This window comes from Triturus cristatus, chromosome 3_1 (assembly GCF_964204655.1).
Source record: "Triturus cristatus chromosome 3_1, aTriCri1.1, whole genome shotgun sequence".
Classification (NCBI taxonomy): Eukaryota; Metazoa; Chordata; class Amphibia; order Caudata; family Salamandridae; genus Triturus; species Triturus cristatus.
Window position 1 is genome coordinate 426,965,695 of NC_140583.1, and position 14,368 is coordinate 426,980,062.

At 45.6% G+C, this 14,368-nt stretch overlaps 1 protein-coding gene across 1 annotated transcript in view; it reads right to left on the reverse strand.

Moving 5' to 3' along the window:
• Window positions 1-3,119: 3,119 nt before the first annotated feature.
• The window catches only part of FBN1 (fibrillin 1), a 722,489-nt gene continuing 711,240 nt past the window's right edge, over window positions 3,120-14,368 (reverse strand). Inside the window, exons 64-65 of the mRNA XM_085644212.1 lie at window positions 12,396-12,567; window positions 3,120-4,377 (exon numbers count right to left, since the gene is read on the reverse strand). Coding sequence (XP_085500338.1) covers window positions 3,988-4,377; window positions 12,396-12,567 — 562 coding nt within the window. The 3' untranslated portion in view covers window positions 3,120-3,987. The remainder of the gene's footprint in view (window positions 4,378-12,395; window positions 12,568-14,368) is intronic.

Sequence of the window (14,368 nt, forward strand, 5' to 3'; positions counted from 1 at the left end):
AAAATAAAGACCTGGGTTCAGATCACTAAGGTGGTGGCATGTGTGTATCCCACTATGGTTGGACACACACTGTGTTTGTTTAAATACCCCTCACACACCAGAATTTCCCATGGTGTCATGCTTCATCATAGGGGTCTTCCCGCCCCGCTGCGGGACGGGGCGTGCTACGACCTGCGACTACGCGGGAGCACTGATGATAAAGTGCTATGTGTGATGTAAACGGAGGGTCTGAAGTGAATGTGGGTAAGTGTATTTAAAAAGAACCTGGCATCTTTTGACATAAAAAACTTTAATAGGTCAAGGGAGGCTGGTACTGTTAAAAGAAAGTGGTGCGGAGATGTCCTGCGTAATGTGAGGTTACTCCTAGTATGTCAACATGTTTCGATGCAGCAAGGCATCTTCATACCTAATGGTATGCTTGTGTGTCTGAAAAGAAAAATGAAAATTGATCACTTAGTGTCCCAGGAAACATGATACGTGGTACCTGCAAACATAAGCGGTGCGCCAGAAAGTGACATTACGTGAAATCTAACAGTAGATCTAACTTTGCAGAAAAGAGGTGCGGTGACCTGTAAGGAAAAAGAACAATACAAGACACTACAAACAGAAAACAAAAAGCACACACTTTATGGATTGGTGAGTAACTCTATATTGAGAGAGAGAGACAACGTGTTGTAAATCTGGTACATACTTATGTACATGGAAGGTCTATGCCTCATGAACCTTTAGAAACGGATGGATAGGTCAAGGATAACTCAAAGCTAGTGGGGGAAAAAAAAGAAGAACGAGAAATGGCTGTTACCTTCTACACGACGATCGTACTGGATACGAAAAGTCAGCTCCCCAGAACGGCTGTGCCGTACTTACGTGCCCTTTCAAAAACCTGTCTCGATGTGAGTCCATCCCGTGGTTCCGCTGTAATGCGGGACAGTACTAACGATACTCTATTTATGCAGGCTGTTAATAAATTGTAAATGCAAGAGTCGTATCACCTGGATCGTAGTTCTACTTCCGGGTGTGCTACGTGCTGAAAAACTAGAGTGCTAACTCCACTCGGTTGCTGGTACAGCGGAAGTATATCAATTAAATGCACATGTTGATCAAAAAATAAAAAAACAAACGCTATATCATGGAGCTCCGAGAATAAAGGCATCATATAACGGTCCGTAGGACCAAAGAGGTTAAACTAATGCCTGAGTCTCAAAAAATGTAGACTAAACGGGGCACGGCCAAGGTGAAGCCGCCTATGTGAATGACGCATAGGATTAGACGTGTCCCTGTAGAAGTTGCTCAAAAAGATGGTCTGCTGGAACCTGATAAGCCGTAATTGGTAAGGTCTGAGAGGACTCTGACCTCACCGATACGGCATCCAATGACTCCTATTCCAGCAGAGGGAGCAACCCGAGGAACCAAAGGGGTAGAGGTCAACAACAGAGACCCTACAGACAAAGAGGAAGAGGTTGGGGTGGCTACCAAGGACCACCCATCTACACCCAGTACCCTTTTGGCCCACCACCGATGGGAGTACCTTTCCAACATTGGAACCCCGCTCCACAGGATTACAACTATTATGGTCCACCTCCTTTTTTAGAGATGCGCCAAGGACAACCACGAGGAAGGAATCGGAGGGGCAATCAGGTCCATTGGAACAACGATCATGAGGATTTGGCGAGGGTATCCACGCGGAGCATGACAGCAGCATCGAATCAACCATCCACCAGCCGAAAGGACAACTAGTAGTCAATCTTACAGCTGTGACACTCACAAAACCCCAAAAGGAAGCTTTGGAAAAGGGCCTGGGTTTTGTCCCAACTAACAGAGTGGATAAATTCAAACTCTGCCTGGAAATCAAAGAATTCATACGCAAGCTCAAGCTAAGAACTTTTTTCTCTGACAAGGTCACCACCAATAACCAGTTATCTGACACTGGACTAAGACCCAAATCCACTTTCACTCCACTGGATTCCACCATACCCATCGAATTACTGGCTTTTGAAAAAGCAGTGATGGAATACACACACGCCACCACCTTAGTGATCTGAACCCAGGTCTTTATTTTCTCCCCCACCCTCTTCCCCGAGAGATGGATCTTTATGTTTTATAACTAATTCTGTCTGTAGGACGTATCCACCTCCAATGCCCGTGAAGGGCTTTTCCTCTGCACTCCCTAATTTTGTTATTTATAGCTAGATTAAAGATGAACAACCACCACCCAATCCCCTGACAAGATGCCTATGCACATTAGCATACTTATTTTCTCCCCCCACCCTCTTCCCCGAGAGGTGGATCTTTACATCTTAAATCTATGCCGAAAGATAGATGGGAGCAGTGCCACAATGCTACACCAATGACAGGAGCGTGCTCTATAAATGCTAGCTACCATAACAAACTATAACTAAACAATACACCTCTTCTGTCTTTAAAAGGCAGCATAATACTAGGGGTGTGTGGCGGGGCAAACTCCCCCACGTGGTGGAGTTAGCGAAGTGCTGAGGTGGCAAAACTCAGCAAACACCGCTGGCGGAGCGTAGTTCACCGCCCACCCTTACTCATCTCTTAAAGTCCACGCCTTCCCTTCCTTGCACCTCTCCTAGACTAATCACTCCATACTCGTAATTCCTCATGGCTGCACCTATATCTGCCCGTACCTCAGTTGCCCCTCCCTTCCATATCTGCACACATACATTATTTAGGCCTCAGCACCAGGAAAATGTCAAGTGGGCGGACTTATCACTGAAAATTCAAGCCAGGCCTTTTGGCTACGCCTATGATTATTCTACCTAGAGTAATACACATTTAAGGAACAAAAAATAGAAATCTAGAATAATGCCAAGAGATTTAAGTCAACAAAAAGCTTTGGGTAATTAAAAAGACACTTTCAGAACACGATATTTCTCAAGAACTCTGACTGAATGCAAAACCTGGCCTGTATTTATTTTTAAGGTAAGACAACTTTCAGTAGTTCGACTTTATTTATTGTCCTCTCCAGACGTTATCCTCCTAAAGAGAAGTAACCAAAGGAAAAAGAATTTACACCTAAGTAATTCATTTTGTTTTTCTAATCAATAAACTCCATGCCCATTGAGTTCGGTCTTATGCACAAAAATAAAAAGAAGAGGTTAAAAGAAAAACACTGTTTTATTGTGACTTTTATGACATGAAAACCTTTGTATGAGCAATAGGGTGGTGTTGATAAGTGATACATATGGAATGACTCCTGGCACTGATTACTGTCGGAATGTTGACAGGGATCCTGGTTCCTTTTGACCTCTGTGTGATGGTTCAATCTGGTTCGTGTATACAGTTAAAAAGATGTAGGTTCTATAAGCACCATTTCAAACCCTCAAATAAGGGTTTTAATCTAGTTTACAAATGCTTCAATGATAAAAAAGCATGGTTACAGTACACAGACTTAATTTACATAAAATATAGATATAACTGAATTAGGCTACTGAGCTAACGATGGTTGGTTGTAAATTAATGAAGTATTAAGACTGAGTAATTGAACTTTGACATCTAAGTTGTGTAAATATTACAGTGCATTCATAAAACTAGGTTTGGAAAATTATTAGCACCAACAGATACGATAACTCTTTGATTTGATTATGTGGTAGTTGGCAAAGCAGTTTAGGAAATAAAGTTACAGAGCAGTGCATAAACTGAGAGCACATGATTGCACCTCTGCCGAAAGGATGAAATGATTCAGCATCAATGGCCAACTCCCAATGAGCAAGTCCCGTTTCAAGATTCAACACATCATGGTACAACATATCAAGGTAGGTTGGCTAAACAAGCAGGGAGCTTGAGAAAGTGGTTGTTCTGAGCTGTGGTGTACATCCTGTACCTTGATTACCTGATATTATAAAAGTACTAGTTCATTGAAGCCCATGAGGATTTGTACCAATGATATAATGAACCGGCACGGGAAAAATGTTGAGTCCAACCTGTCAATCTTTGGTTTGAAATGTTTGGTCTCTAGTAGGTGAATTAATGAAGGAAGATTTGGATTTTCATTTTCAAGATATCCCCTATCTCACCACTGAGGTAGTCTTTGTCATGTTTGTCTTCGAGTAAGATAAGTTCTTTTTGTTTGTAGAGGGGCACGCTAACAATGTGCAATGAATAGGCCCCAGACACAGGCTTTTTCTTCGTGAGATGAAGGTAACTTATTCCATCTTTTTTGTTAATTTTGAAGAAGCCATCCTCATTCCCTGAGTCAATGATGTATCGGTTGTGGTTCGTCAGGGTTGTTAAAGCCGGGGTGAGTTCCAGGATGCGATCTTTGTTGCTTAGGTTGGACACGTTAAAGGTGAAGGCAACTGTTTTTTCGATGTCCCAGCTTGCAAAATTGACTGGAGGCTCCAACTGTAGTTCATCCTTCAAAAAACACAAAAAATAAGTACTTTGACATTGAACAACACGCTCTAAGCTCTTTGCACAAATACAAAATATGCAAGCATAACCCAGTGAATGACACACACCATGGAATATCACATCAGTCACTGAATGAATCATGTAATCAAATAATCAATTCATTAATATCTAGTGAATTGCACTAAATCAAGCCAGCACTTTGTGTGTGTCTTTATGTTGTGTGTAGGATGAACAAATGTTTGATTAGAACATTGGAAAGTTGAGAGCTCCATTGAAAACAATGTCGTGCTCTGGGCTTCTAATGGCCAGTGGAAGCCCGGAGCTCCAACAATCTACTGTTTGTTCACAGCTCTTACTGTGAACAAAAGGACTCACGGAGCCAGAGGGGATTTCAACTCCCTCGGGCTCCATAAGGCCTATGTTTCACAAATTAGAACATTCTGTCCACTAGGGGCAAAATGTTCTAATAGCCGTAGAGCCTTCCGTAGCGGGCTCTACCGGCCATTAAAGACCCAGTCCCTTGTTAAAGGCGGGAGCAGGCCTTAAATGGCAAGTACAGCCCGCTATGGTGGGCTCTAAGGCTATAACATGTCCTTAGAATGTTTATCATGAGATTAATTTAATTGAAGCATGTTGGACTTGGCCCTTGTTGCAGGGTCATCGCTAAACTTTTTGCCTTCCTCCTGTATTTTTTCTGACCTGTTGTTGGCTGTTTTATGACTCTGGACACTTTACCACTGCTGATCAGTGCTAAAGTGCATATGCTCTCCCTATTGTAAATTATTGTACAAATTAGTGATTCCATGATTGGTTGGTTTGGTTTACCTGTCCGACCCTAGTACAGAGCACCAGGAGTGCCCAGGGCTTGTAAATCCAAATGCTGCTGGTGGGCTTGCAGCACGGGTTGTGCCACCCACAGAAGCAGCCTGTAAAAGTGTGTCTAAGGCCTGCCATTGCAGAGCCTGCGTGCAGTCTGGTACTGTCATGCTGACTGGGCAAGTGCAACCACTTGCCAGTCTTAAAACCTTCCCTTTTCTTCATATCAGACACCTCTATGGTAGGCCCAAGGGCAGTGTGCACTGTAAGTATAAGGTAGGACATGCCCTGGTGTGTGTGGCATGTTCTAATAGTGAATTACAGCCATTTTCCTTTTTCACTATTGCAAGGCTACCTGTTTTCCATAGGCCAGAATGGGCAGTTTGATTAATCCATCTAATAATCCTAACTGACTCAGGGAACATGGTAGAAATTCGAATTTAGTATGCCTGAACTCAGAATGATAAAATACATATTTTAGTGAAGTTGGTTTTAACATTCTGTGTTTGAAAATACTACTTTTAGAAAGTAGGTATTTTCTTGTCTAACCATTCAAACCTGCCTCTGCTAGGTTGTGTATTCCTTGTCTGGAGTTTGAGTGACAGGGCTGGGGGATTCCAGGAGACAGGGGGAGTCCGCCCAGTGGTGAATAGAGAGATCTGCATCTAGATGGGAGGGAGGAGTTGCACCTGGGACCTGAATAGGACAGTTCCTGTCCCCCACAGTGCTGGCTCCACCCGCTGTGATTCGTCTGATGTCTCTGCCCTGCACTGTGAAAGGAGAGAAGGAATCATGTCAACAAAGTGCTCCAGGGCTGTGCTTTCCCTCCACAATGCTGGCTCCACCTCATGTGGCGCGTCTGTTGTTTCTGCCCTTCACTGTGAAAGGAAAGAAGGAGTCATGTAAAAAGAGTGCTCCACAACTGGTTTGGACTGGGCAAAGGCCCCTCTGCCCTCATAGGACAAAGGATTTTGGGGTATAAGTATTGGGACCCTGATCCGAAGAATTTAGATCACTTTGGGAAAACAAGAAGAACCTGTGCTGAGGGAGGAACCAGAACAAGCTGAGGACGAAACTATCCCTGATCCTGGGGGATTGGCCTACAGTGGTTGCCTTACTGCCAAAGAGGGAAGAAAGGAACTTTGTGTGTACTTTTGCTCAACTTGTGAAGGATCTCCAAGGGCTTGGAATAAAGCTTGCCTCCAGCTGAAGTCTCAGGAACAACAGACTTCACCCCCCAGCTCCCCAGAGTTCTTTGGAAGTGCCTGCTGCTGTTGTTGGGCCTTCTGAGGGACTGCGTGTTACAAGGAGGTGGAAGCGCGACTCAAGAAGGAGAAGCGTGTCGACATCGCAGCCATCGTAGCTGATGCATTGCACCGCATCAAGAGAGGAGTCTTGCATCGAGGAAGAAGCGTGTCGCCATCGCAGCCATCGTAGTTGTCGCATTGCACTGCATCAAGAAAAGCGCCTCGCATCCACGGAGAAGCGTGCTGCCATCGGAGCTGCTGTCGTCGCATCGCGTAAAGGGGTGTCACCGATGCAACATCGCATCGAGCGGAAGCATCTCGCAAACATCGGAGAAGAGTGTCGCTGCCAAGGCCGCTGTTGTCACATCGCGTAAAGTGTGTCACTGCTGCGGCCGAAGCATCGAGTCGAGTCTTCTCACAACATCGGAGAAGTGTGCCGCATCTGGAAGATCTTCACGTCTTTATTTCTTTGCACCAAAAACTTCATCGCATCAACATCGTTGCAACACTTTCATTGCCCTACGTGTCACATCTAAAAGGTACATTGACTTAAAGTGTTGCATTTAAGAACTTAAGAGAACTAAGCAAAATCCTACCATCTAAAGTAACAGTATTGAGAGTTTTTGTCGTTTAATGGTCTTGTGATAAATCTAGATAAAGAATACTCATTTTGATATAAAACCTGTGTGGTGTCCATCTGTAGTGTTGTCACTTGGTTACTGTATGTGTTCACAAATGCTTTACACTCTGCCTCTGAGATAAGCCTGTCTGCTCGTGGCAAGCTACCAAGGGGGTGAGCAGGGGTTATTTTAGGAGTGTACCCCCCTACCCTGACTAGAGGAGAGGGTCCCTATTTGTCACAAGTGCATACCTGTGCCAACTAGAGACCCCCAAGTCTAACATTGGTGGTCAGCGGTGAGGATTCTGGACTTGCATTGGTAAACACTACTTAGTGAGTGCAGACCATATAGCAAGCAATACTTGTTGGCAGATTAATTCTAGGGACTTTCTATTTTTGAGTACTGCCAAGCTTAACCATGGTGGAGAAAGCAGCATCCATAGTCTCTGGCAATACTGAATTTGAGTGGGAAGAAGAGAAAATGGACAGCTACACTACAAAGCAGCTATAATTCTTCTGCAAGCAATTTAACGTTTCTACTACTGGATGTAAAAATAAGGCAGAGTTCTACAAGGCACTGAGGGCCTGGGTAGAAGCAAGGAATGCCACTGATGCTGATAATGCAGAGGAGCAGCTGGAAGGGCCAGTGGGTCCAAGAGGAAGGAGAACCCCTTCCCCTGCCGGTAGCAGTGTTTCTGGTAAAAGTCTATCTCCAGAGGAGTTGGCAGATAGAAAAGAGTGTAGGATGCATGAAATGGAGCTGACCAAGCTCAGGTTAAAAGGGCAGTTAGAATTGGAATGGCAAATTAGAAAGTTAGCCCTAGAGGAAAAGAAAATGGAAATGGAGCTGAGTTGAGTATGAGGAAGCTTGACTTAGAGCTCGAGAGCCTTGAGGCCATGAGTGTCTCAGCCCAGCAACAAGAAATGTGTGTAGCTCAGAGATGGAGCTTTGCTGAGTGGGAGGAGGAATCCAGCTCAGATGGTGGCAGCAATAACAGTTATCTAGTGCTGGGAGAGTAGTACACACACCTAGAGATGTGGCGCCTTGAAGGAGGGGGTTAACCCAGGAGGTTCAAGGATATGAGGTAGCTCCAGTGGTGCGCAGTGTTCTTGAGGTGAATTGGGAAACTGCCACAGGGGTTCATAGTCCTAGTGGTGGGAGGGATTCCCCCATGGTTGAGATCCTGGTGTGTGAGTGTGAAGACCGCCCAGAAGAGTGTGGGTTGAGTGACAGAGACAGTCAGATACTGTCTTGCCAATCTCAGGAGAGGGGTGTGGAGGATATGTGCGAGGCACTGGATGGTGAGGTGAAAGATAGTTTGGTTAACCCTGCTAGGGGGCTGTGTGATCCAATTGTGGGAGAGCATATTGTAAGTCCCTGTTTTCCAGAGCTAAGCCAACACCTGTGGGAGAGTGAATTCTCTGACCGCAGGGAGCTCACCTTGGAGGCAGACCTTTTGGTGGAGTCCAGAGGGTCTGGAAAGGCATTGGGGAGTGATCCCAAGAAGAGTGGTTCAGGTATCTTCAAACCCAGTGTGGTGGAAGTGGCTCAGAGTAGCCCAGCTAGGTCCTGTAATAGTGAGAGGGGTGTAGGGCCTCACGTACTGTCTTTAAGGGGAAGGAGTGAGAATGGGCTATGTCCCGGTAGTGCCCAACCTCAGTCTCAGAGCCTGGATAGTTCTTTAAGGGAACACCAGGTGGGGAGCCTAGTCTGTCCTGAGGGGCTGCCCGTTGTGCGGTATCCCCTAGTGTCTGGTGAACTGGCAGGGTCTGTAAGCATGCCTCCATCAGTTCTGGTGTCTGGCAGTGCCACTCCAGTTGGGAGTGTGCAGTACTCTGGAAGGGGGTGCAGAGAGAGGGAGTCCTCGCCTCTGACCCCGGTGCAGCCTGAGGGTTTAGACCCTAGGTTGGAAAGTCAGGTTCAGGTGTTGTCTGACCTGGAGGGAGGGACATCTGTAATCAGTGTCCCTACCAGTCTGTCTTCTTGGTGTACCACTCCAGGTGGGAGGGTACAGCCATCTGGAAGGGGGTGCAGAGGGAGGGAGCCCTCGCCTCTGACTCCGGCTCAACTGAAGGGTTTAGACCCTAGGTTGGAGGGCCAGGGTCAGGGTGTCCCCCCTGAACTGGGCGCCCAGTTGCAGGATAGAACCCCTGAACTGGTGGGCGAATTGCGCAGGATACCTGCCACAGGTGCCCTGGCAATTCTAGAAGGGGGTACCACTCCAGGTGGGAGGGTACAGAGCCCCAACAAGGAGGAGGAGGACTGGGTGTGGGAAAGCCCATCCCAGTCTCCTGTCCAGCTGCCGGGTACAGGCCTGGGACTGGTGGGTCATTGCCAGGATGTCATACCTGACCTGACAGGAGGGAGAATGGACAAAGGGTGCCGGGCACCTGGGGTTACTGCCCCCCGCTCCCTGACGCCACAGAGGTTTGAGAGCCCTGAGAGGCATAAGGCCTGGGTCTCATCACTGAACACCGTCATTGGCCACTGTGGCATTTTGCTGTCTGTCTGTTGGGACACACCGGTGAGCAAGTTAAGGTTAGATGCTGAACAGGTGGGGTCCACAGGTTAGGAAAAGGGGTCCACATAGGTTAGCTTGGTGGGCCCTGAGAGTATGGACAGAGGAATTGAAATGGGTTCAGATTGGCGTAGAACTGGAATATGCCCCTGCAGTGGCGGGCCAGGTCCAGGTTCTATCGCCCAAAGCAGGGAAGCCCATCAAGGTAGTGATTGCTCTACCCTGCGTTTTGGCTGGAAGGGGGTTGTGTTGGACTTGGCCCTTTTTGCAGGGTCATCCCTAAACTTTTTGCCTTCCTCCTGTATTTTTTCTGACCTGTTGTTGGCTGTTTTATTACTCTGGGCACTTTACCACTGCTGATCAGTGCTAAAGTGCATATGCTCTCCCTATTGTAAATTATTGTACGAATTAGTGATTCCATGATTAGTTGGTTTGGTTTACCTGTCAGACCCTAGTACAGTGCACCAGGAGTGCCCAGGGCTTATAAATCCAAATGCTGCTGGTGGGCTTGCAGCACGGGATGTGCAACCCACAGAAGCAGCCTGCAAAAGTGTGTCTAAGGCCTGCCATTGCAGAGCCTGCGTGCAGTCTGGTACTGTCATGCTGACTGGGCAAGTGCACCCACTTGCCAGTCCCTATACCTTCCCTTTTCTTCATATCAGACACCCCTATGGTAGGCCCAAGGGCAGGCTGCACTGTAAGTATAAGGTAGGACATGCCCTGGTGTGTGTGGTATGTCCTAATAGTTAATTACAGCCATTTTCATTTTTCACTATTGCAAGGCGACCTGTTTTCCATAGGCCAGAATGGGCAGTTTGATTATTACATCTGATAATCCTAACTGACTCAGGGAACAAGTAGAAATTCGAATTTAGTTGGTTTTAACATTCTGTGTTTGAAAATACTACTTTTAGAAAGTAGGTATTTTCTTGTCTAACCATTCAAACCTGCCTCTGCTAGGTTGTGTATTTCTTGTCTTGAGTTTGAGTGACAGGGCTGGGGGATTCCAGGAGACAGGGGGAGTCCGCCCGGTGGTGAAAAGAGAGATCTGCATCTAGATGGGAGGGAGGAGTTGCACCTGGGACCTGAATAGGACAGTGTCTGCCCCCCACAGTGCTGGCTCCACCTCCGTAGGTGCGTCTGATGTCTCTGCCCTGCACTGTGAAAGGAGAGAAGGAATCATGTCAACAAATTGCTCCAGGGCTGTGCTTTCCCTCCACAATGCTGGCTCCACTTCCTGTGGCGCGTCTGATTTTTCTGCTCTGCACTGTGAAAGGAAAAAGGAGTCATGTAAACAGAGTGCTCCATAACTGGTTTGGACTGGGCAAAGGACCCTCTGCCCTCAGAGGACAAAGGATTTTGGAGTATAAGTTTTTGGGACCCTGATCCCAAGAATTTAGATCACTTTGGGAAAACAGGAAGAACCTCTGCTGAGGGAGGAACCAGAAGAAGCTGAGGAGGAAACTATCCCTGAACCTGGGGGATTGGATTGCAGTGGTTGCCTTACTGCTAAAGAGAGGAGAAAGGAACTTTGTGTGTACTTTTGCTCAACTTGTGAAGGATCTCCAAGGGCTTGGAGTAGAGCTTGCCTCCTGCTGAAGTCTCAGGAACAACACACTTCACCCCCAGCTCCCCAAAGTTATTTGGAAGTGCCTGCTGCTGTTGTTGGGCCTTCTGAGGGACTGCATGTCGCAAGGAGCTGGAAGCGCGACTCAAGAAGGAGAAGCGTGTCGCCATCGCAGCCATCATAGCTGACGCATTGCACCGCATCAAGAGAAGAGTCTCGCATCGAGGAAGAAGAGTGTCGCCATCGCAGCCATCATAGTTGTCGCATTCCACCGCATCAAGAAAAGCGCCTCGCATCCACGGAGAAGCGTGCCGCCGTGTCTCGCAAACGTCGGAGAAGAGTGTCGATGCCAAGGCAGCTGTCGTCGCATTGCGTAAAGTGTGTCGCCGCTGCAGCTCAAGCATCGAGTCGAGTCTTCTCGCAACATCGGAGAAGCGTGCCGCATCAGGAAGATCTTCACGTCTTTATTTCTTTGCACCAAAAACTTCATCGGATCAACATCGTTGCAACACTTTCGTTGCCCTGCGTGTCGCATCTAAAAGGTACATTGACTTAAAGTGTTGCATTTAGGAACTTAAGAGAACTAAGCAAAATCCTACCATCTAAAGTAACAGTATTGAGTGTTTTTGTCGTTTAATGGTCTTGTGATAAATCTATATAAAGAATACTCATTTTTGATATAAAACCTGTGTGGTGTCCATCTGTAGTGTTGTCACTTGGTTACTTTATGTGTTCACAAATGCTTTACACACTGCCTCTGAGATAAGCCTGTTTGCTTGTGCCAAGCTACCAAGGGGGTGAGCAGGGGTTATTTTAGGAGTGTACCCCCCTACCCTGACTAGAGGAGATGGTCCCTATTTGTCACAAGTGCATACCTGTGCCAACTAGAGACCCCAAGTCTAACAAAGCATCAACAAGTTATCTCTTTACAATTGCCAAATAACTCATTTGCTCAATTTAAAAATAAATCCCTAAACAAATCCACATTACCTCTTGCGTTGTGTTATGTGCTTTATACGAACATTATGAGTTTAAATGCAGTGGGTGAGGTAAATGATTACAAGAAGCATAAAAAGAGGACTTCATGAGCACACTGACTAGTCCGGGGTGAAACCGCTGTTCTGCATAAAAAGTTCTATTTTGTCCCACCATTTTCCTCTCCCGTAGATGGTACATGGAAACAACACCATCTGTGATTCTGAATAATTTTGAAGCAATTATTCCAAAATAAATATCTATGAGTCATAAGGTACCTCTGCATCATTTGAACCAGTCCCATTGGCACTCCTCCGATGTCTGCCCCTCTTAGGGTAACCATTGATCTTGCATTCGTAGCAGGCTTCTGGAGAGAGCGCGTTCTCATCATCCTCCTCAGTGTCTGGCTGGTCTTGGCTTCTGCCCAGTCCTGCTCCAGACAAACAGTGGCTGTTCCCAAAAACACACAAAGAGAGGTAGAATTCTTCAAAAGCTCAAAGGCATTTTAGAAAAAAACAGCAAAAGTTTAATTACTGAAACAGTGTCTGTAGAGGTAACAATGTCCTTGTTTTGGAACAAAGCAAGTAATCTATTGATAATACAAATATAGGTATAAGCTTTTGGGACCTCACAGGGCCCTACCCCAAAAACCTGAGAAGAGGTGTTGAAAACATTGAATTATGTCCAAAACATCAATATGTACCTCGCATTGGTTTAATTAAAGTTATCGCTATCTCTCCAGACAATCTTATCAACCATTTTTTGTCCTGAACCAACACAACATTTGAAACTTTTCTTTATCTAACTATGTTATTATAAAGTAACTTGACTTGTGGCCAGCCGCGGCCAGTGCATGTAAGCGTGGTGGGGCGGTGGAGCAGGCGGGGTCTGGGTGGGGGAGTCGACAGACGACAGAATATGTTTTATTTATTTATTTATTTTACCTATTCCGTTGTCTGTCTACTTGCCCCCTTTCACCCCGCATCACAGCCCCCACCGCGCTTACCTGCGCCTGCTTCCACTGCTTGTGGCCCTTAACAGAGGGAGCAAAATTTGTTTCCAAAACAAACCTTTTCAGAGGATCAATATTACTAAATGGCTATTTTTTGCTTCTGCATTTTCCCTTAACAATGGTCCAGTACATGACGCTTCAAATAAAGCTCAAGTCTGTCTAAGGAGCAGCTTTAACATCCAGGATAACATCTCGCCAGTGCTCTGCAGCTTTGACTTGGTCTTGGCCATTCTTTGCTCCCCTGTTATGACACAAGGCTGTCCTACAATGCAATACTCTAGTGTATGCCACCCCAAAGACAGTGTCCTGTTCTAACACACAAGGTTCATTGTTCCCTGAACTAGCCACTTCTCGTAATGTTAAGTGAATTTCTAAATGTGGCTACTCATTTTTAGCATTTAGTCTGTGCCCTAAGTAACAAACTATGACATAGTTCTAAAATATTGCATTTTATTTTATTATTTAAATAGTTGATTTTTGCGTAGCATTGGGGGAAGTGGAGTGGTGACACAGGAGGAGGGACAAAGAAATTATACCAGAAATAAAGACTGCAAATCAGGAGAGAGGCAGTCCAAAGATTTGTCAAAAGAAGGGTATATAAAGTGATTTCTTTAAAAAGCCTTCTTTTATATGTAGACATAAAGGATGACATTTCCAAAGGAGAGGGCCCTGAGAATAAAATGACGTATTATTTATTTGTAGTTTTTGTATAGCATGGACAAGGCCCTGGGTGCCAGAGCGCTTTACATAATTTGAAAAATCAATGCCAGAGAAAACCCAAATGAATAGAAGAGTTACACAAATTTAAGTTACTGTTAAACGATAAATATGCTATTTTAATATACACATTAAAACCACATTACATGAGGGCATCTTGCATGGACAGTAGAATTAAATTAACTACCAAACAAAAAATGAAGCAGAAGTATTGAGTATGGGTAGAAAGCGTGCTGATAGGCTCCCAGTAGGGGACAGCCAGGTACTGATCTATAATCTGCCACTAAGCAGTCATATTTTGCTGAATGACTGACAAGACGGATTGTGATTGCTGATCTTAGGTAACTGGGGGATGCGACGGGCAGCATGCAAGGTTTAGTTAATTCAAGAAAACACTGACGCGGCCTTTCACAAAGGTAGGTTACACTTGTGTGTAATTTACATATGTAAATTCACTGTTACACTTTTGAGTAACATTACTACTTTTGGCTATTCATAACATCTGAGAGTAAAGTTCCTAAA